At 43.1% G+C, this 24,291-nt stretch overlaps 1 protein-coding gene across 11 annotated transcripts in view; it reads right to left on the bottom strand.

Annotated features, from left to right (window-relative positions):
- Positions 1-24,291, bottom strand: part of UBE2F (ubiquitin conjugating enzyme E2 F (putative)) — a 238,023-nt gene that overhangs the window by 169,421 nt on the left and 44,311 nt on the right. For all 11 annotated transcript variants that reach the window (XM_070732235.1, XM_070732240.1, XM_070732234.1 and 8 more), the window contains one exon: positions 22,229-22,296. In XM_070732235.1, the coding sequence (XP_070588336.1) occupies positions 22,229-22,296 (68 nt within the window). The remainder of the gene's footprint in view (positions 1-22,228; positions 22,297-24,291) is intronic.

Genomic DNA, 24,291 nt, shown 5'->3' with positions numbered 1-24,291 from the left:
TCTTTGCTACATTATTAGTTAAATTTTATTGTGATATTTTAAAGAAAATTTGTTGAAAAATCAATTGAACAGGTTTGGAATTTATAGTGATTCTTCTCCTTTCACTAAATATGAAATAATAAGAATTGTAAATTGGAAAATGTCGAGTACTTCAACCTATACTAAAACAGTCAAAAAGCAAACAGCAGCTGAAGCCTCATCACCCCAAAGCTCACCCCATCCTTCTCCGGCACACCAGACTGTATCCGTAACCATGTTTACTAAAGAGAAGGAGAAAGAGAAATCACAGCAGCCTACGCTTACAACAATACAAGAGACTTTGAATGCAATGAAGGACTTTATGCTTAAATCACAAGACGATGCAACTCAACAAAGAGAAGCTATAAAAAATGATGCAACTCAGCAAAGAGAAGCCATAAAAACAGAGATGGCTGAATTCAAAACAGAGATGGCTGAACTCAAAGCAGACACGGGAGAAATGAAGGCACAGATGAAGGAGATTCAACAAACTTTGAAAGAAAGTGAAGATTGAGTTAAAACAGTTGAAGAGAAGACAGATAAAATTGAAAAAAGAATGGACTATCTTGAGGACAGAGCTGATTCGAGATACAGAAGATATGATGAATCAATCACTCAGTTGGAAATACAATGTGCTTCGTATGGGCTGCGATTTCAAAATATAATAGAAGAAAATGATGAAGATTTAAAGATGACTATGGCGGAAACCATTGGAGGAATCCTCCAGGCAGATCCCATGGAAATAATGAAAGAGATCGATGAAGTTTTCAGAATTTCAAATAGCTACATACGTCGCCATAACCTTCCGAGAGAGATTCACATTAAGTTTACAAGAAGAACTTTAAGAGATGATATATTACACTGGGCAAGAACTGGAAAACTGCAACACAAAGGAATAGAAATAAAAATATTAAAACAAGTCCCAAGAAGTGTCAGAGAAAGCAGAAGAGACTACCATTTCCTAACCAGAGTTCTGATTAAAGAAAATATAATTTTTCGTTGGCTTATTCCACAAGGACTATCATTAACCTGGCATTCTAAAAGATACAAATTGGAAAATCTGGACCAAGCAAGAGACTTTTTTGAAAATAGTGGAATATGCCAACTGGACCAACCAGTAAAGGAACGGACAGTACAACAGCAACCAGTAAAGGAATTGACAGTACAACAGGAGGAAGTCATGGGGGCAGCTGCTCAAGAAGAAGAGCAGGACCAAGGCGCCAGAAGAAAGCAACCACAGCGCGAAACCAAAAAGCAAAACAAATGATAACATTGAAAGATCTTTAAAAAATTTCAGTAAATGTAAATGGACTTAATGAACCAAAGAAAACAAATGTTTTCCAAAATTAAAAATCAAAAAGCTCAAATTGTAATATTACAAGAAGTACATATAAAAAAAAGTAATCGGAAATTATTATTAAATCCTAAAATTGGAAATATGTATGCTGCATTAGCAGATCAAAAAAAAAGAGGAGTAGTGATGTATGTTGAGAATTCTATAAGTTCCAAACAATTATTTATAGACGATGAAGGTAGAATTTTGATTGTCCAAGTTAATATTGAATCTGGACCTCTTGCTATTGTTTCTATTTATGCCCCAAATGTAGACCAAATGACTTTCTATAAAAAATTACATCAAAAAATAACAGAGTTAAATATTGAAAATATGCTAATAATTGGAGATTTTAATGCTATTGCAAATAGACAGTTAGATCACTCGGGGGGGGGGACAATAAAAAGAAAAAAAATGAATTTATTGCCAAACAACTTTTCAAAAAATGAAAGCAGAACTATTATTAAATGATATTTAAAGGGAAAGACACCCTCAAAAAAGACAATATACTTTTTATTCTAACCCCCATAAAATTTGGACAAGAATAGACATGGTATGGGCCCCCAAAACAATTGCAGAACAAATAAAAGAGGTAGAAATAGATGTTAATACATGGGCGGATCACAACCCTGTAGTAATCTATATGAGAGCTAACAAAAAACATTTCAATTGGCAGATGAATAGGAATATATTGAAAGAAAAAAAAAATAAGGATTGGATCGAGAAAGAACTAAAAATATTTTTTGAAATTAATAAAAACTCAAGCACTACTCCACAAAATTTATGGGACACAACCAAAGCATACATAAGAGGATTAACGATATCTTATACTGCAAAACATAATAAGGAAAATAGAACAAAATACGAACAATTAATAAATGAATTAAAACAACTAGAATCTTTATCACAACAAAATGTAAAAAACAAAGAATTAAAAGGAAAAATAGAGGTAACTAAACATAAAATTAGATTGATGGAACAGAATCAAACAGCGGAAAAAATAAAAAGAGCTAAACATTTTGAACATGCTAATAAACCAGGTAGATGGCTCGCATATAAACTTAGGAAACAGAGGCAGTCAAAAGTAATTAAAAAACTAGAAGATAAAGACGGAACAATAAAATATGATATGGAAGGGAAAGCAGATATTGTACAAATTTTTTTTAAAGAATTATATAAAAAAGAAAATATTAGTGAAGACGAGGTTTTTAAATATTTAGAACATGCTGAGCTACCACAATTAACGGAAGAGCAACAGGCAAGTATGGAAGAACCAATAACAATGGAAGAACTCCTTACAATAATTAAAAAACAGAAAAATAACAAAGCCACTGGACCAAATGCCATACCCGCAGAATGGTATAAAATTGAAAATGAGACAATAAGAAATAATATGTTAGAAATTTTTAATGAATGTAGACTTGATGGTAAAATCCCTAAATCTTGATCTGAATCTTTAATAACCTTAATTCATAAACCGGGTACAGCAATAGAAAAAATCAAAAATTATAGACCCATATCATTACTAAATGTAGATTATAAGATATTTACAGCAATATATGCAAACAGACTAAAAAGGGTTATAAACGGCATAATACATCAAGACCAGAATGGTTTTTTACCAGGTAGACAAATTAAAAATAATCTTAGAACGGTTATCAACACATTAGAATATTATGAGCAACATCCTGGGAAAACATTATCATTAATGTTTCTAGATGCTCAAAAAGCTTTTGATAGCATCAATTGGATATTTATAAAAATGCAACTGAATAAAATGAGATTTGGTCCTAAATTCTCAAATTTAATAGATGCTATTTATTCAAAACAAACTACAAAAATCATATTAAACAATGAACAACTAGACACATTTGAAATAAATAAAGGAGTTCGCCAAGGATGTCCAATATTGCCTTTATTATTTATTATGTCTCTAGAAACCCTATTAATTAAAATAAGAGCGGATTCAAATATAAAAGGTTTGACTGTTGGAAAGGAGACATACAAAGTCCAAGCCTTTGCAGACGATCTGACTTTCATAATTGAAGATCCGATAACGACAGTCCCAATATTAATTCAGACAATAGAACAATTTGGAAAGGTAGCAGGTCTAAAAATAAATAAAAGTAAAACTCAATTCATAACAAAAAATATGAGTAAAATACAAGAAAGCAAATTGGAACACATCTCTGGAATACAAGTAGTCAAAAAGGTTAAATATTTGGGAATATGGCTAACAGCAAAAACAATAACACTAAAAAATGATAATTATACAAAATTAATGGTGGAAATTAAAAAAGACTTAGAAATTTGGAATAACTTAAAAATATCCTTTTTGGGAAGAGTGGTCACAATCAAGATGAATATTTTGCCTAAAATTTTATTTTTGTTTCAGGTGATCCCAATAAATCCAGGGGGAAACTTCTTCAAAGATTTAACAAATATAGTTAAAAAAAATTTATGGCAAGGGAAAAAAGCAAGAATAAAGATAAATATGTTAGAAGATATTAAAGAAAGGGGAGGATTTGCACTTCCTAATTGGAAATTATATTATCAGGCAGCCGCCTTAATGTGGATTAGAGATTGGATAAACTTAGAAGATAAAAGAACACTAAATTTAGAAGGATATGACATTCTGCTCGGTTGGCATGCCTTTATATGGTACGACAAAGATAAAAATCACTCATATTTTAAAAGACACACTTTAAGAAAATATTTATTAGAAGTTTGGAAAGATATAAGAAAAAATCACTTTTTAACTATCCCTGAATGGGTCGCCCCTCTAGAAGCAATAATACACCCTAAGTCCATAAAAGACATGAAAACAATAAGATATAAGGATTTATTAGATGATCAAATGAAATTAAAACCCAGGATTAAATTACAAGAGGAAGGGACAATAATTGATTGGTGGCATTACGCACAGATCCGATCTAGATATTAGAAAGATGGCAAGCTCTATATTTTTAATAAGAATAAAAAAAATTTAAGTAATTTAATTACTACTAATCAAACTAAAACAATAGGAAAAACCTATAAATATTTGATAGCACACAAAAACATAGAGTTGACCTTAAAAGACAATATGATAAGTTGGTGCAGAAATATTGGAAAAGAAATAGATATAGATACATGGGAGAAAGTTTGGACTTATAACTGGAAAATGACAAAATCAGTGTCCCTAAAAGAAAATCAAATTAAAATGTTTTATAGATGGCACCTCCCACCAAACAGGATAGCAAAAATGATCCCCAAAACCTCCCCGATGTATTGGAAATGTAAGAAAGAGATAGGATCTTACTATCACCAATGGTGGACATGTAGTAAAGCTAGAATATATTGGAAGATGATAGAGAAAATAATAAAAGAAATAGTAAAGCAAGATGTAGAAATTACCCCGGAATTCTATCTATTAGGAATAACAAACCAGAGTTATAAGAAAGAAATTTTATATTTAATTATACATATTTTAACTGCGGCTAGGATTATATATGCGCAAAATTGGAAAGGGGAAAATATCCCCAAAGAAGAAGAAGTCATCACAAAAATATTAGACTGCGCTGAGATGGATGTGATGACAAGACGCTTAAATGATCAAGAAGATACGAAATTTTATGAAACAAAGTTTATATATGGATAAATAAGAAAAAATAATAGAAAATTAAGATACAAATGTGTAATTGTTTTGCTAAGGATAAGATTTTTTTGGTTATAGTAGTGTTAGATAAACAAAGATTGGTTTTAGAAATATAGTAGAATTAGGTTATGTATTAAAAATTATTATGAGAAGAATTCTTTTTTAAATGAAAAGATTAACAAATCATTTTTTCTAATGTTCAATTGTATACTCAATAATGTATTCTTTTTTCTGTATTGAAATTTATACTTTCGGATAAGCGGGGAATATACATCCCCACCTTTTTATGTTAGATGTATGTCTGTCTGTCTATTTTATGAAAAATTAATAAAAAGATTTTTTTAAAAAGAGAACAGATTTATGCCCAGGTATTTAACTCTTTTTACAATTTGTAATTCTAATTTATTTTCTAATATTTTCTTTTCTTTATTTGTCAATTTTTTGTCAATATTTCAGTCTTTTGTTTGTTAATTTTTAACCCTGCTACTTTCCCAAATTTGATAATTTCATCCAGTAATTAGGTCATCGGCGAATGCGTGGATCTTGAATTCTTCTCCTTTTATTTTCAATCCTTTAATGTCCTTGTTAGCTCGAATCTGTATTAATAAGGTCTCTACTGCCAATATAAATATCAATGGTGAGAGAGGACATCCTTGTTGTATACTTTTTTCTATGTTTATATTATCTGTTAGTTCACCGTTAATAATCACTTTAGCTGTTTGTTGAGTATATGATTAAACAACAAGAAGCTACAAATAAAACACAAGAAACAATTTTACAAAACCATTTAGAAACACACAAAAAATTTGAGGAAGTATGTGAGAATTTTGTCAAAATAAACACTATAATTGAGGGTGTCCAAAAAAAGTGGATAACCATGAGATTAAGATGAAAAAGGTGAAGAGACAGTGGAGGCTAATAAGTTGAGACTAAATGAAAATGAGGAAGAGCTTAAAAGAGTAAACAAGGACTTAGAAAGAGCAGTTGCTCAGCTCAAATTTGAAAAAGCTTCCTTTTATTTTAGGTTGCAAAACGTCCCGGAAGAAAGGGGGGGAAATCTATTTGAGACAGTTGTCGAAATATTTACGGAGGAGTTGAAAATAGATGAAGAAGAATTAGGTAGACGTATTGAGATTTATCGGGTGCAAACCAACTATGCCCGGCGACATCAACTCCCCAGGGAAATCCATGTTAGGTTTACGAAGAAAACTCTAAGAGACGAAATCTATAAAAATACTAGAGGTCACTGTTCCCCGAAAGCTGCGTGCGTGCGCACCCCAAAATACCCCCACGCGCACCCTTTTTCACGGCCGCGCGCTCCCATGCCCCTGCCAGCCCGCGGGGGGCCCGGGGGCGGGGAGGCGCCGGCAGCAGAAGGGAAGGGAACCGCGGCCGCCCCTGCCTCCCCACAGTGCCTCCGGCCCCCTCGGCCTTTTGCCACTGCCCCCCCGCCCGCCCGATGCGCCTCCTCTGCTCCTCCGCTGCTTCCTACCTTTCGGCGCGGCTCCTCCCGCAGCCGGAATGCACGCCCTGCCCATCTCACCTTTGCCAAGAGCACTTTCGTCCCGGGCTCTCAGCAAGGGGGTTGCAGGAGAGGCGGGGCAGGCATTCTCTCAGCGGAGGCTGGCGAGGGTGATATTCAATGTCGGGGGCGCGCGGGCAGTTGCGTGCGCTCCCTATCCCCCTGCTACCCCGCTCAGAATATTCAAAATAAGAAAAACCTTCGCTGGCGAAGGCTTTTCTTATGTTGAATGTTACGGGTGGGCTGGAATGGGGATGGGGAGCGCGCGCAACCGCCCGCGCACCCCCACATTGAATATCACCTTCGCCAGCCTCCGCTGAGAAGAACGGAGAGAGAACAAGAGTGAGAGAGAGAAAGGGGGGAGAGAAAGAGATAGCAAGATAGAGAGAACAAGAGAGAGAGAGTGTGAGAAAGAAAACAAGAGAGAAAGAGTGAGAGAGAGAGAAAGCAAGAGAGAAAGAAAACAAGAGAAAGTGAGAAAAAGAGAGAGAAAGAGGGGGAGAGAGAAAAAGAGAGAGAGAAAGCAAGAGAGATGAGAAAGGAAGGAAGAGAGTGAGACAGAGGAAGAAAGCAAGAGAGAGACAGAGAAAGCAAGAGAGAGAGAGAAGAGTGGAAGGGAGAGAGAAATGATAGAAAAAAGGGGAGAAAAGAGAAATGAGAAAATGATTGAGGCAGAGAATGACAGGAAAGAAAGAGAAACAGAGAGAGAAGTGACTCTTGATTTAAAGCATATGGTAAAAGCACTTAAATAATAACAGAGAAAAAAACCCCAGCCCTCACCTGTTTTTATTAATAGTTATGTTTTTGGTTTTGCTGGTTGATTTAGTTTTAATAGTAATGGATTTTGGTTTTTTAAAATTATTAATTTCTTTTAATAAAAAAGAAGGGATTTTTTTTCTTATTTATTTATTCATTCATTCATTCATTCATTCATTCATTCATTCATTCATTCTTCTATGCCGCCCAGTCCCAAAGGGACTGTCGCTCAGACACTATACCTTTTATAAAAAACTATGTCAAAAAATAATAAAATTGGAGAAAGAAAACATTTGTGTGGTCGGAGATTTTAATGCAATAGCAAACTTTGAGAAAGACTATAAGGGAATGGAGAGAAATAAAAAGAAAAAAGAATTACCAGATGAATTTAAAGATATAATAGAGGAATTTAAATTGAAAGATATATGGAGAGAACTCCACAAAGATGAATATAGATATACCTACTATTCGAACCCACATAAATCATGGTCCAGAATAGACATGGTATGGATGGATATAGAACTCCAAAAAGAGATAATAGTGGCCGAAATTGAGTCAAATTTTTGGGCGCATCACAATCGGATAAGCATTACAATTAAAGGAAATTACATCAGGAGATATAGATGGACTATGGATACAAAAATAATAGAAGAAAATCAATATAAACAATATATAGACAAAGAATTAAACTTTTTCATAGAAAAAAATGGAATAATGATACATCGATCCAAAACATTTGGGACACAACAAAGGCATTCATAAGAGGTCTAACAATAGCATATACAAGTAAAAAAAATAAAAATAAGAATAACCAATTGAGAGAAAACCAAAAGGAATTAGAAAAATTGGAAATTAAATTGATAAAAGACCCAGAAAATATGGAAATAAAGGACGAAAGGGAATTAATTAAATACAAAATTAATCTCTCAGTACAGGAGGAGATAGCTCAAAAGATTAAATCCGTGAGACAAAATCAATTTGAACATGCGAATAAGCCAGGAAGATGGCTATCGTATATATTAAAAAAAGGAAAAAAAGAAATATATTCAGCAATTAGAAGACAAAATGGGAGAGAAACAATTTGAAATAGAGGGGGGGGAAAGATAATTAAAAATTATTTCCAAGGTCTATATAAAGAAGACGAGATAGGAGAAGAAGACATAGAACTATATTTAAATGAATCTGAATTGCCGCAGATGTCCGAGGGCAATGTAGATAGAATGGAGAAAGATATAACAATAATAGAGCTTGAGAGCGCAATTAAAAAAGAAAATAATAACAAAACACCTGGGACAGATGGAATTCCAGCGGAACTATATAAACAAATGGAAGAACCTATTAAAAAACTGATGTTAGTAATGTTAAACAAGGTGTTAAATAAGGGGAAAATTCCCCAATCGTGGAAGGATAGTCAAATTACTTTAATACCTAAAGATATACATCAAAGACATCTGATAAAACAATATAGGCCAATAGCACTATTGAATTCCGACTATAACATTTTCGCAATGATCTTAGCAGAAAGATTCTTTTTTTTTAAAATAAATTTTATTGATTTTATAGGTTTACAAAAAACAAACATATAACAGTGCACAGTGCATGTGCCCATCACCAAACAACACACACACCCCGTCACCCCCACCACCCCTATAGGAGGATTCAAAGACTTTTAAGTTATTTGTCTATCTATTGATCATTGGCTCTATCTTGAACGCAGAAAGATTCAAAATAATTATAAGTGAAATAATACATTTAGATCAAAATGGTTTTCTACCAAATAGAAATATTAAAGATAACTTAAGAAATATACAGTGATCCCTCGATTTTCGCGGTCTCGATTTTCACGAAACGCTATACCACGGTTTTTCAAAAAATAATAATTTAAAAATAGTCCGCGTTTTTTTTCCTACACCACGGTTTTTCCCGCCCGATGACGTCATACGTCATCACCAAACTAACGTCTGCCATTGCTGATTGGCCGAAATCTCGGCCAATCAGCTTTGCCATCGCCAAAAAAAAGCAAAAATTTTGCCCGACTGCTGATGGACAGAAATCTCGGCCAATCAGTGTTGTTTGCCCCATGTGGTTTGGAGCTTTTGGAACTTGTTAAGACTTGTTGGAAGATGGCTCCTAAACGTTGCACGCGGAGCGGAGGTGGCGACGCTAAAAAGAGCAGGAAGATGCAGACAATTAAGGAGAAAATTGAACTTTTGGACATGCTGAAAGCGGGACGTTCTAATGCAGATGTTGGTCGGCATTATGGGATCAACGAATCGAGTGTGCGATACATTCACAAAGACGAAAAGAAGATAAGGCAAACTTCTCTGATGACATTCAACAAGGCTGCAAAAAGAATGGTGACGCCTAGAAACAAACGCCTTATGAAGATGGAAGCTGCTTTGTCCGTGTGGGTACAAGACTGCCACAAAAAGAGCATTGCTTTGGATACCAACACCATAAGGACAAAGGCACAGCAACTATACAACCATCTTGGAAACACAGAAGGAGGCGATGCAGATGAGGGAAACGCAGGTGAGGGCTGGGTTTTTTTATTCTGTCATTATTTAAGTGCTTTTTAAGAAAGGAAGGAGGGAGGGAAGGAGGGAGGGAGGGAAGGGGGGAAGGAGGGAGGGAAGGAAGGAGGGAAGGAGGGAGGGAGGGAAGGAGGGAGTACAGTACAGTACTGTATGCTTTCATTCAAGTCACTTCTCTCTCCCTTTCCTGTCATTCTCTGTAGATGAAGGTGCTGGTGACTCTGAAGACCCCCAGCCATCAACATCTTCTGCTTCTTCAGCCCCAGCCACATTCACAGCAAGCAAAGGGTGGTTTGAGAAATTTCAACGGCGCTATGACCTGAAGAGTGTGTCATTGCATGGAGAAGCTGCCTCAGCAGATACAGGTGCAGCCGAAAACTACGTCCAGGGCACGTTTAAAGACCTAATTGCAGAAGGGGGCTACCTTCCAGAACAGGTGTTCAACATGGACGAAACAGGCCTGTTCTGGAAGAGGATGCCTTCACGGACTTTCTTGATGCAAGATGAAGCCAAAGCCCCTGGCTTTAAGGCCATGAAAGATCGAGTGACTTTGATCATGTGTGGGAATGCAGCAGGCTTTTTGATGAAGCCAGGGCTAATTTATAAGTCACGAAATCCAAGAGCACTCAAGAACAGAAATAAGAATGCATTGCCAGTGTACTGGATGCATAATCCTAAAGCATGGATTACAAAACCCCTCACGCGGGACTGGTTTCATCAGTGCTTCATCCCACAGGTGAAGGATTATTTGGCTGCCAAAGGACTCAATTTCAAAGTGCTTCTCCTAATGGACAATGCTGGAGGCCATGATGACCTCGCACATGAACATGCTGGGGTGCAAGTCGAATTCTTGCCACCAAACACCACATCGCTTATCCAGCCGATGGATCAAGGTGTTATCCGCGCATTTAAGGCACTGTACACGCGCAATTCTCTTGGAAGCATCGTGGAAGCAATGGATGCTGATGAAAACTTCACATTGAAGGCCTACTGGCATCAGTACACGATTGCATCTTGTCTGAAGAACATTCAGAATGCCTTAATGGATGTGAAGTCACAGACAATGAATGCCTGCTGGAAGAAATTGTGGCCAGAAGTGGTGCATGATTACAAGGGATTTGCTCCCAAAGAAATTCAAGATGCTGCAGTCCAGAACTCTGTGAAGCTGGCATAGGCACTGGGTGGAGAAGGCTTCGTTGACATGACACCAGAGGAAGTCAATGGTTTGCTTGATGAGCATGGCCTACCGCTGACAAAGATCTGGAGGAGCTGACCACGTCAGCGAGTGAAGAAGAGGAGGAAGAGGAAGCTGAACAAGCTGAGGAAGAAGAAGATGTTGGCCTAACGCTTGAGCGGCTTGCAGAACTGAACAGAGCTGCTGCAAACGCATGGTGGAACTTTGGGATCCCAACATGACTTGCTCTATACAGTTTAAGGCGGCCTCCCCTGACAACACCTTTGCACCATACAGAGCCATGTTAGCCCAGAAAAAGAAACTGCGCCAACAACTGCCCATAACTAGGTTTGTCACGAAAACCAAGAGGTCTGTCACACCATCACCTGCAGCGTCCATTGTAGAAATGGTGATAGAAGAAGATCCCGAGTTATCCTAGTTATGCTAATACCCCCCCCCCAAAATGTAAAAAATGTAAATAAATATTGTTATCATTTATAATAAGGATAACTAAGTGTCTTATTCAATGTGTACAGTACAGGTACAGGTAGAGGTAATGGGAAGGGGAAATGGTAATTAAGGGGATGGAAAATGGTAATTTGTGGGTTAAAAGTGTTGGGACTGAGTGGCATACAGAAGAATGAATGAATGACTGAGTGAATGAAATTCAAACACAGGTGAGGGCTGGGGGTTTTAATTCTGTCATTGTTTAAGTGCTTTTTAAGAAAGGAAGGAGGGAAGGAGGGAAGGAGGGTGGGAAGGAGGGAGGGAAGGAGGGAAGGAAGGAGGGAGGGAAGGAGGGAGGGAAGGAGGGAGGGAAGGAAGGAGGGAAGGAAGGAGGGAGGGAAGGAGGGAAGGAAGGAGGGAGGGAAGGAGGGGAGGGAAGGAAGGAGGGAAGGAAGGAGGGAGGGAAGGAAGGAGGGAGGGAAGGAAGGAGGGAGGGAAGGAGGGAAGGAAGGAAGGAGGCGGGCATTCTAAAAGCCGAGAAGCCGTTGCCGCCAGCGCTGCTGCAGGAGGACTCGTGCCCCAAGAAAGCCAGTGAGAGGGGCGAATCAGGCGGGCGGGGGGTAGCGGCGAGGAGGCTGGAGGCGCTGGGGGGGGGTGGCTGACATTAAAAAGAACCATTGCCAGCCTCCGAACTTTCGTCACTCCCTGCCTCCACCTGCAAGCCCTTGCGCGGCCATGGAAAAGCGGCGCGTATGCGCAGATGGTGTTTTTACTTCCGCGCCGCTATATCGCGGATAATCGATTTTCGCGGGAGGTCTTGGAACGTAACCCCCGCGAAAATCGAGGGATCACTGTAATAAACATACGAGATAAACCCCGGGAAAAACATGGCTTTGATATTTTTGGATGCAGAAAAAGCATTCAACAATTTAAATTGGAATTTTTTTATAAATCAATTAAGAAAGATGAAATTTAAAGAAAAATTTATTAGCTTTTGGTTTTCAATCTAGTTTACATGACAGAAGATTGATTTTGTTATTGGTTACAATATGCTTATAATGACATTTCAATAGAGGTTTGCAATTTCAAGCACATTTACCCAATTAGTCTGTATGTTTCACATAAACTCATTTAAAGAATTTGGATTAAACCAGAGGTCTCCAACCGCCGGTCCGCGGACCAGGACCGGGCCGTTGGGGTTTTTCAGCCGGTCCGCGGCGCCAGGGCCAACTCGGCCTTTCCGCGTTGCCCACCGCCCGCCCGATCTGCCCTCTCTGCTCCTCCGCCACCTCCTGCCTTTCACCGCAGCTCCTCCCGCACCCGGAACGCACGCCCTGCCCGCCTCACCTTTGCCGAGAGCACTTTCGTCCCGGGCTCTCAGCAAGGGGGTTGCAGGAGAGGCGGGGCCAGCGAAGGTGATATTCAATGTCGGGGGCGCTCGGGCGGTTGCGCGCGCTCCCTATCTCCCTGCTAGCCCACTCGGAATATTCAAAATAAGAAAAACCTTCGCCGGCAAAGGGTTTTCTTATTTTGAATATTCCGAGTGGGCTAGCAGGGAGATAGGGAGCGCGCGCAACCGCCCGAACGCCCCCGACATTGAATATCACCTTCGCCGGCCCCGCCTCTCCTGCAACCCTCTTGCTGAGAGCCCGGGACGAAAGTGCTCTCGGCAAAGGTGAGACAGGCAGGGCGTGCGCGCGTCACCGCTGAGAAGAACGGAGAGAGAACAAGAGTGAGTGAGAGCAACAGACAGCAAGATAGAGAGAAAGTGAGAAAGAGAGAGTGAGAGAAAGGGGGGAGAGAAAGAGATAGCAAGAGAGAGAGAACAAGAGAGAGAAAGAGCGTGAGAAAGAAAACAAGAGAGAAAGAGTGAGAGAGAGAGAAAGCAAAAGAGACAGAAAGAAAACAAGAGAGAGAAAGTGAGAAGAGAGAGAAAGAGGGGGAGACAGAGAGAAAGAGAGAGGGGGGAGAGAGAGAAAGAGAGGGAGAAAGAGAGAGGGAGAGGGGGGAGAGAGAGAAAGAGAGGGAGAAAGAGAGAGGGAGAGGGGGGAGAGATAGCAAGAGAGGGAGAGAAAGAGAGAGGGAAAGGGGGGAGAGATAGCAAGAGAGGGAGAGAGAGAGAGAAAGAGAGGGAAAGGGGGAGAGAGGGGGAGAGAGGGGGAGAGAAAGAGAGAGGGAGAGAGAGAGGAGATAAAGGAAGGAGAGAGAAAGGAAGAGAAAGAAAGAAAGAGGGATAGAAAGAGAGAGAGAGTGAGAGATGCTCAGTGAGCCTTTCTTTCTCTTTCTTGCTTTCTTTCTTGCTCTTTTTCTTTCTCTCTTTTACCTTCCCTTCCTCTATTTCTTCTTTTCTTTCTCCTTCCTACCTTCTTCCTTCCCTCCCGCCCTTCAGTCCTTCCTCTCTTACTCTCCCCTTTCATAAGTTTCCTTGCTTCCTTCCTCTGTTCCTGTCCCTTCCCCCTTTCTTTCTCTTTCTTCCCTTCCTTCCTTCCTTTCCTCCCTCCATTTCTTGCTTTCCTTTTCCTTCCTCCCTTCTTTCCTCCCTCATTCCCTTCTTTCACTCCTTCCTCTCTTACTCTCCCCTTTCACACCTTTCCTTGCTTCTTTGCACCCTTCTTCTGTTCCTGTCCCTTCCCTCTTTCCTTCCTTCCTTCCTTCCCACCCTCCGTCCATTCATTCACCCATTCCTCTCTTGATCGCCCCTTTTACGGCGCCGCTGACAGCTAGCTCCCCCCCCCCCCACCGGGCCATGGAAAACTGGTCTAGCTTAAAGCCGGTCCCTGGTGCAAAAAAGGTTGGGGACCTCTGGATTAAACAAATGACAACATATAAAAGCAAAATTAAAATATGCAGCAAACTCACTGAAACAGCACTATCTTCCCCCACACCCTGCAATTACAACTTAGTGTATTTGCATTTGTATTTATTCGATTTGTATGCCGCCCCCTCTCCAAGTCGATTTGTATGCCGCCCCTCTCTCCAAGTCTCTCAAAATCCATCTTAGCTGTTATAATCGTAAGTGGGACCTCTACTTACGAACTTAATTCGTTCTGTGACCAGGTTCTTAAGTAGAAAAGTTTGTAAGAAGAAGCAATTTTTACCATAGGAATAATGTTTGCGATTGGGGAAACCACAAGAAGGGTGGAGGCCCTGTTTCCTCCCAGGAGATTCCTAGAGAGGCCCCACAGAGGCTTCTCCCCACATTTTCTGGCCCTGTTTCCTCCCAGGAGATTCCTAGAGAGGCCCCATGGAGGCTTCTCCCTGCCTTTTCCGTTTACAGTTTCAGAGGCTCAGGTTTGTAAGTGGAAAATGGTTCTTGAGAAGAGGCAAAAAAATCATGAACACCCAGTTCTTATCTAGAAAAGTTCGTAAGTAGAGGTGTTCTTAGGTAGAGGTACACTGTATTTCATTTTAAGGTATTTTTACATATTACTTTTCTGTTCTCTGAATTTGCAACTAAAAACTAGTGAAAAAATTGAAATGTTGTTTTTCTATTTAAACAATAAAAATAAAAAAGCCAGATCATAATGTAGTGGGAATTCTATTTCCATACAATACAGGTGTATAAAATGTACATATATTATGAACAGAATTCCCTTTAAAGCACACATGCACATTAACACAAAGCAGTTTTGTCTTCATAGTTAGAAAATTATTATTAAATCTTACAAGATTTGATTTTAAAAAGCACTCTATCACTAAAGTTTGTCTAAGAACATGACTTTTCTTTTATAAATTTTATTTTGCACAGCAGAAAGCAACTAAACAAACTGAGGACAATTAAAAGGATTGGAACATACATCAGAAAAACGTATATTATGCTAGTAGTAAGTAACCTACCAAGGCTTCATGCTCTGGGGAATCCAGAGCATGATACCATGGTCTTTCGAGACTGAATGATGACAACGCAAAACTATCTTTGTCAATCCCTAGGAACTCTGAGACACATAGAAACAGAATTTTAGGGCTAGAAGGACTGTTGAACTTACCTGAACGGTCTTCTCGATGCACTGCAAGGAGAGTCCAAGATGGGTAATTCTACAGTCTGATTGGTAGGGACTGAGTTTAATTTAAATATTAAGCAGGCACCGCCCCCTTAGCCCTCCAGTCTAAAATAAAACGAAGGAGCAGTAAAACTAACACAATTTATTGAAAAAACAAAGGCAACCAGTCAAAAATAGAATAAACACATATAACCTTTCCACATTAGCCCCGGTCCCAGGTTCGGGCAGGTTTGGACTGTCCTTGCAGTGCATCGAGAAGACCGTTCAGGTAAGTTCAACGGTCCTTCTCCAATGCACTTGCAAGGAGAGTCCAAGATGGGATATACCCAAGATATTAACAAAGGGAGGTAGAAGGCTGGACCGGGGGCTTTGAAAAGGAACACACCCACTGCAATACCCTCCTCCCAAAAGCTGCTTCCGCGGAAGCAAAGGAGTCAATCCGATAATGTCTGACAAATGTGGACGGAGCCGCCCAAATGGCCGCCCTACAAATGTCCTCTAGTGAAGCCTGAGTCCTCCAGGCCGCTGTAGTGGCCGTACTGCATGTAGAATGTCCAGTAAGTCCCTGTGGTACAGGGGATCCCTTAGTCCGGTAAGCCTCTGCGATGCATTCACACAACCAGCGGCTAATGGTCCTAGAGGAGACCTTGGTGCCCAAGGTCCTAGTTGCAAAAGACACAAATAAGGCCTCTGACACCCTGAATTCCTGAGTCCTGCGGATATAAATTTTCAAGGCTCGTCTCACATCGAGCTTATGCCACCGCAGCTCCGAAGGGTGAGACCCATGGGCACAGAAGTCCGGGAGTACTATTTCCTGTGCCCTGTGAAAGGTGGAGTTGATTTTTGGGAGAAATGCTGGATCAAGTCTTAAGACCACTCTATCCGGGTGAAACCTGCACAGGTCTTCCCTGGTGGAGAAAGCTGCAATCTCAGAGACCCTCCTGGCGGATGTGATCGCCACCAAGAAGGCAGTCTTGATTGTCAACAGTCTGAGTGGAATATGACGAAACGGTTCGAATGGAGGACCAGTTAAAGCGTGTAACACCAAGGACAAATCCCAGGAAGGGAACCGATGTATTGGTGGTGGCCTGATGTTGGCGGCCCCTTTGAGGAAGTCCCTGATCCAAGGATGTCTGGTGAGGGGGCGGTAACTGTCTCCTCCTAGTATTGTGGATAAGGCTGCCACATGACGGCGCAATGTGTTTGGTGCTAGTCCTTTGTCTAGGCCTGCCTGCAGAAAGCTTAAGACCATGAGGGGGGAGACCTTTTGAGGATCCACCTCCCTTTCCTCACAAAACTTACAAAAGGAGGCCCAGGTCGCCTGGTAAATCCTTCTTGTCGAAGGTCTGCGAGCAGCCTGAATCGTGTCGATGACTGTGGCTGGCACGCTGTGGCGTTTCAGATGTTCCCGCTCAATCGCCACACGGTCAGCTGCCACCACTGAGGCTCTGGATGTGATATTGAGCCCTGGGAGAGGGAGATCCGGTGGTCCGGGATCCTCCAGTGAGGCGACACCGACAGTTGCATCAAATCCGTAAACCAAATGCGGCGAGGCCAGTATGGGGCCAGCAACAGCACCTCCGTCTGCTGCTCCAGAATCTTCCGTATTACCCTGGGAATGATGGAGATCGGTGGGAATGCGTACAGAAGCCCCTGTGGCCATTGAAGTCGAAGGGCGTTCACTCCTTCCGCTCCTGGATCCGGGAAGCGGGAGAAGAAACATGGGAGCTGAGAGTTGCTCTGAGTAGCAAACAGATCTAGGACTGGTCTCCCAAACCTCTGAACAATGTCCAGAAAAACCTCGGGATCCAGCTGCCACTCCCCTGGGTCTAAGGTCTCCCAGCTCAACCAGTCCGCGCACACATTCTCCACCCCCGAGATGTGCTCTGCCGACAGGGAAGCCAGATTGGCCTCCGCCCACCTGAGGAGGGACTCCGACTCCCTCATCAGTCTTCGCGACCGAGTCCCGCCCTGTCTGTTGATGTGTGACCGGGTGGAGACATTGTAGGTCCGAATGAGGACATGATGACCCCTCACTGATTCTGCAAAACTGAGGAGGGCCAAGGAGACCGCCTTTAACTCCAGCAAATTGATGTTGACGTCCCACAAGTCCGACGGTTCCCACAGGCCCTGGGCCATTTGTGAGGAAAGATGGGCTCCCCACCCAGTCAAGCTGGCGTCCGTCGTCACCGTAAGAAGGTATCGTTCCAGAAAAAGGGAACCCCTCCCCAGTACGGGGGACACCCACCACTGCAAGGATCTGCGTACCCCAGCGTTGAGATGCACCCGTTGGTGAGAGTGGCTGGACTTCCTCCTCTGGAATGGCAGGAGGAACCACTGGAGAGGACGTAAATGATACCTGGCCCATGGAGTGATATCGATACATGAGACTAGCGTACCGAGCAGTTTGGAGAGGAATGAGAGTTTGGGGTATCGTTGATATGCCAAGTCCCAAACTAGCTCCCTGATGGTGGACTGCCTCTCCTGGGAGAGGAAGACAAGACCCCTCCTGGAATCTATGATGGTTCCCAGGTGGGCAAGTGGGAGTGAAATGGCTCTTTTCGAAATTGATCGAAAACCCATGATCCTGAAGCGTCTGGATCGTTAGATGCAAGTCCTGATATGCAAGGTCTCTTGTCCTGGACAGAATCATGATATCGTCCAGGTAGGCCATCAGGCGTACCGAGTGATGCCTGAGACTGGCCGTGAGGACATCCAGCAGCTTCGTGAATGTTCTTGGGGCTGATGAAAGCCCAAATGGCATGGCCCTGTACTGGAAATGGGCCCCGTCCAGACTGAAGCGCAGAAACTGACGGTGAGGTGGAAAAATGGGGACATGGAGGTAGGCCTCCTTTAGGTCTATGGACGTCATATAGTCCCCCTGCCTGATAGCCGCTAAGATAGACCTGAGGGAGTGCATTTTGAACCTTCTGTACTTGACATAAAGGTTCAATCTCCGGAGGTTCAGTATGAGGCGCACCCCTCCTGATGACTTCGGGACCAGGAAAATTGTTGAGTAGAACCTCGTACCCTGTCGGGGTAGAGGGACCTCCTCGATGGCCCCTATCTCCAATAGGCGTGACACCTCTTGGTACAGAAGCCTTTTCTTGTGAATGTCCAAGGGAGTGTGGCAATGAATAAAACGGCAAGGTGGAGGGCGAATGAACTCTATCCTCAGTCCTTCCGAAATAGTGGCGCCGCCCAGTTGTCCGCCCAGTTGTCCGAGGAAGTGTGCCTCCAGATGTCCGGAAAATACATGAGCTTGCCGCCCAAGGGGATATCCTCTGTAAAGTCATTTGGTCTTCCTAAAGCCCCTGTTGGAACCTCTGAAGGGGCGGCGGCCTTGAAAGGACCTGTTGCGATCCGATTGCGAGGCCCTGTCCAAACGAAAGGAGCCCTGGCCAAAGGATCCTTGAAAGTAGGGCCTCGACATCTGATTAGTGGCCGAGGCCGAGTCTGACCGAAAAGGCTGTCTCCTTTGATAAGGATTAAAGCGTTTTTCCTGTTTTTTGCTGGACCTAGGCATAATCTTTTTCTTATCTTTATCTTCCACTAGCACGTCGTCCAGGAACTCCCCGAACAGTTTCTTGCCTTTGAAAGGTGAAGAGGCAAGGGCCCATTTGGATTTTACATCGGCCTGCCAATTCCGTAACCAAATGAGCCTTCGGGAAGCCACCGACGACGCCATTGCCCTAGACGCAAACTTTGCCGCATTAACGGTGGCATCTGCGGAAACTTCCGTGGCCGCCAACAGTTTGTTCAGGTCCTGGCGAAGTCTCCCATCTTGTGGATCGACTCTGGACTGGATCTCTTGTATCCAGAGGATCGTAGCTCTATTAAAAAATGAGGCCGCAGAAGCAGCCCTTACGGCCCATTTGATGAGCCCTACGAACCACATTGTCCGCTCTCTTGTCCTCAGCCCTTAATCCCTCCTGAGATTCCGAAGGGACAAGGGCATTCGAGACCAAGCTGGTCACCGGTTTGTCCACCGTAGGCAGTTCCAGGAGATCCTCCATAGCTTGGTCAAATGTATAAAAACGTTTGTCCAGGTTAGATGGGCCCTGGGCAGTCGCAGGGCTCTCCCATGGGCGTTGGACTGTCTCCAGAAACAAGTGGAGGAAGGCACATTAACAGTCTCCTGCTTGGGGAAGACAAACAGGCCTCCCGTAGGCTGACCCGGGGCTGAAGGCGTCCCTTGACCTCCTTCCCCAGCCTGGTCAATTGTCGCTTTCGCCTTGTTCAGCAAAACCCTGAAGAGGGATGACTTAAACAGGCCGGTATAGATTGGTTGTTCCGGTGGCTAGTCATCTCCGGACAGCTCATCCTCCGCCTCGCTAAACTCATCTCTGGTGAAGGCATCCTCCTCCCTGGACTCCATGATTGATTGAGTGGCAGGAGCCATCCAGGGGTCTCTATACCTGGGGGGGACCGGAATTGCTGGCAGCTGCTGTTGCTGTTGCACTGCATTAGCCATCCCCTGGGTGTATGCGCTGGAGATAAGGTCCTGCAATGCTGGGGGCATGCTCTGCCAAGGGTCCTGAGCATTGTGCAACCCCGCAGCCGTTGGGGTGAAGGTGGCTGACTGGGTCTGTCCATATTGTGGAGGAATGGAGGCCTGAGATGCAGTGAAGTTGCTAGGCCATGCTGATTGTCTCCCCAAGCCCAGTGCTTCCGGCCTAGATGAGGGGGATGGTTGGATGACCCTCTCTGGTGACCAATCCCTCTCTGAGGCCGAGCCTACAACCCCTGGGATGAACATTGGGGAGGCTGGCGGAGGAATGGCACTGAGGGGCTGAGATGAAAGTGAAGAGGACCCCACCAGTTTCTGAGAAGCCTCCAGCTACTTCTCAAGCGCTTTTATGCGCTTTTCTGCCTCACGGAGGGAGGCCCCCTGAGATGGCTTGGTCTTCTGAGCCCTCTCCTTGGGAGTGCTGGGCCTGATGACAATAGCCTCCTCTCCCGCCTGGACTGATTGATCTGCCATTATTAACAGAAAACTCACAGCTGAGGAATTCACCGAGGTAAGGAAATCCCTGTCTCACCGAGCGTGACCGTTACAAAGCGCAGACCTAGCAAGACACAGGTCTGTATTGCGCCTGCGTGTCTCCGAGCAGAAAAGGAACGTTCCCTGGGGTGCGAGATACCAAGGGAGCCCTGTCCTCCAATTGCAGCTCAGGAGGTGACGAAGGTAAAATGGCTGCCAGTCCATTGCCATAGCAACCTTCCAAGCTTCCGAGCACAGATCGGCCCTTCGCGCCGATTTCCGGCTCTCCAAAATGGCCGCCGGCCCGTAGCCATAGCAACCAAACAAATCCTGAGCACAGATCGGCCCTCCTAGCCAATTGCAGGCTCACCAAAATGGCCGCCGTTACCATGGAAATGGGCGGGAAGCTGACACACATCCTGTCAAGCTTTCCCGCCCTCCGGAGTCGCTGCCCCTGCCGACATCGGCGTTTTTGCATGAATCGGGAAGCCGGAGACGCTCCCAGCCTGCTGCCTGCTCTTTCCCTGCAATCGCCTCTTCGGCGCTCCGTTCCTTGCGCGCAGGGGGGGTGCCGCTCGCTAGTGCGCCCCCCCGACGAGGCCCTGTCCAATTCCGACAGACGGCCCTGTGACATATCCGCCATGGGGGGGCGGACCCCCCCCGAGGCGTCAGCCACTGCCTCGACTACCGGGCGCCATCACAGGAGTGGACTGCCCAGGAGCTCTCTCTGACCCCCACAGGGCTCCAAGTGGGAAGAGATTCAGAGGAGCGGCAGATCTCAGGGCCAAACCCACTGGAGGTTTTGAACCCTGGCTGCTCGAGGACTCCTTCCCCCAGCTGCACCTGAAAAACACAAGAAAGAAATAATTATGGTAAGAATACACTTTTATTCACAAATCAATTAACAATAATCAAAAATAAACAGAGAAAACAAACTCAAAGTCCCTTTACAGTGATCCCTCGAGTTTCGCGATCTCGATCTTCGCGAAACGCTATATCGAGATTTTTAAAAAAATATTAATTAAAAAAAAAACCACTTCCGCGTTTGGCTTCTGGAGTCAGCTGGGAAGCGGCGCGGCTGTTTTAAAAGGTCGCAGCCGGCCTGGGGAGCTTCCCAGCACCCCCCCCGAACCCCCAACCTGGGTCTTCCCGGCCGCCCACGCAAAGGGGAAACCCCGGCTCCTCGCTGATGCCTGCCGCTCGCCCCGCCCGCCAGCAAGAGGGGGAAGACCCAGGGAAGGTTCCTTCGGCCGCCCAGCAGCTGATCTGCTCGGTAGCGCAGCAGCAGCGAGGAGCCGAATCGGGGTTTCCCCTTTGCGTGGGTGGCGGGGAACGCAAACTCCACCATCTACGCATGCGCGGCCATAGAAAAAAAGGGCGCGCATGCGCAGATGGTGTTTTTACTTCCACAACCCTACATCGTGAAAAATCGATTATCGCGAGGGGTCTTGGAACGGAACCCTCGCGATAATAGAGGGATCACTGTACTGCAACTGAGTTTTTTAGACTGGAGGGCTAAGGGGGCGGTGCCTGCTTAATATTTAAATTAAACTCAGTCCCTACCAATCAGACTGTAGAATTACCCATCTTGGACTCTCCTTGCAAGAGCATTGGAGAAGGGACCTTGGTGATCTCCTAGTTCAACTCGTTGCTGAAGGCAGGAGACCTAGTACCATTCGAGATGGTCAATCTTTTCTTGAAAACCTCCAATGATGAAGCATGTATTTAAAATATTAAATACATGATAAATAAGCATGTAAATAAAATACTATCTTTTTGAAATCAATAATCTTGCAGAAATTAAGCAACCTTAATTACTTACAACCATATTATAGGCATCAGGAACGTCTATTTCAAACTGAAATGTTCCGTTTCGATAATAGCCTTCATCTGTTAAGAGAAACAAACTATATGAGATTCTATAGAAATATTAGTTTGCATTTTATAATTCTAGTTTCGATATTTTTGTTTAGACAACAAAAATTGAAAACACCTGCCTTGTTTTATCAAAGTAAAACATTATAAACATATGTATATGTATATTATTGTTTTGCCTATGAAAGAAATATGGGAAACAATACATTAAAATTATTATATTGTATACAGTATAGCTTCAATTTGATAATGTAACTAGGATAGCTTGTTTGAGTTTAGAAAATGTTTGACATGTCTCTCATATCTAATATGAGAGACATATTAAAAATTAAAAGGTACAAAATACTCAGTGAATAGATGATTTAGTATGGTACATTTCAGTCTCCAGGAAATTGCAGGGAAATAAAGGGGAAATTAACAAAGAGGCTGTAAGTACTTTGAATAAATGAACTTTGAGGGACAAAATACTTAATAAAGATATTTAGTTGAGAATATTTATTTATTTATTTATTTATTTATTTATTACTTAGATTTGTATGCCGCCCCTCTCCGAAGACTCGTTCTGCCTTTAAAAGTTTTATTTATGTATTACCAGCATATTTGAATAATTTACAAGCTTAAAATTTGACCCAGATACAAAACATAGTAGTTTTGTTATGTGTAAACTTACATAAGTATCACTACAAGATCATGGCCCTATAGTGCTGGACGGGTCTAGGACTTTTTGCCTCCTCCTGTTGGCCACGCCTGATTGGTCTCCAGTCTTCCACCTCTGACTATTGAGCTCTGCCTTTTCTCCTTCGCTGAAACAACCCTAGCTGTTCGGCCCAGCCCTTCCGTCACAGCCCCTCCCATCACAGCCGCATAGTCACAGGCCTTCTCCGAATGGGCACAAAACCCCATTCACCCCAGCTTTTGGGCACACGGGACACTTTGCCACCAACCAATCAGAAGAGCAAGAACTCTCCCTCTAGTTTGCTTTTACTCTCTTTGTGTTCGCTAGTTTGCATGGAGGGTTCCCAATCCTTCCCAAACCTTCCTTTACATTTCCCTCCACTCTGAACAATCCCACCACCTTCTCCCTCATTCCAGCAAGACAGGAAAGTTGGAGATTCATTCTTTTTGTTCTCTATGTGTCCACTTGTTGGAATGGAACTCCGTTCGCGCAAAGAGTGGAGGAGAATGGAACTCCATTCAAACTTGATGAGTGGGGGTGGGGGTGGAAGGGAAGGCATTGCTTCTGCAAACACTCATAATAATAATAATAATTTATTAGATTTGTATGCCGCCCCTCTCTGAAGACTTGGGGCAACTGAATGCAAACAGATGCAAACAGAGGGAGAGAAGGGGAATGGAATTCTGTTCAAACTTGATGAGTGGCGGAATGGAAGGTAAGGAAGGAATGAGGGAAAAGATATAGGGATTGCACTCTTTTCGCTACCCTCACTAACACCCCGTTTCCGTTTCCCTCCACTCTGAACAATCCCACCTTCTTCTCCCTCATTCCAGCGAGAGGAAAGTTGGAGATTCATTCTTTTTGCTCTCTATGTGACTAGTTTACATAGAGTTTTCTTCCAGCGAGAGGAAAGCAATGCCTTCCCTTCCATTCCCCCTGCCCCATTAATCAATTTTGAATGCAGTTCCATCCTCCTCCACTCATCAAGTGTGAATGGAGTTCCATTTTCCTCTCTGTCTGTTTGCATCAATTGCTCTCTAAGAGTGTTTGCAGAAGCAATGCCTTCCTTTTTTTAATTACTTTTACTGAAGTCAAGTGGTTACTGAGTAAGCAAAGTCAAATCTCTGTGACTTTCCCCTCTCCTAGATTCCCCCCACCATCATCATGTCAGTGTCCAATAGTATTCACATTAGATGTTTTGAAAACAGTCTCAATGATTGGTGCCTCTTCAGTGGGTGTTTGCATTCCACTCTCCTGCTTATGTCCTTGGATCTCTTGTTGTTGTCATTCTCTTTTCAGTGTTTTCTCCCTATTTCCCACTCCCCTTTTTATGG

Source organism: Erythrolamprus reginae, chromosome 1 (assembly GCF_031021105.1).
Source record: "Erythrolamprus reginae isolate rEryReg1 chromosome 1, rEryReg1.hap1, whole genome shotgun sequence".
Classification (NCBI taxonomy): domain Eukaryota; kingdom Metazoa; phylum Chordata; class Lepidosauria; order Squamata; family Dipsadidae; genus Erythrolamprus; species Erythrolamprus reginae.
The sequence above is the reverse complement of the archived record's forward strand: the minus strand, read 5'-3'. Positions and strand labels throughout refer to the sequence as shown.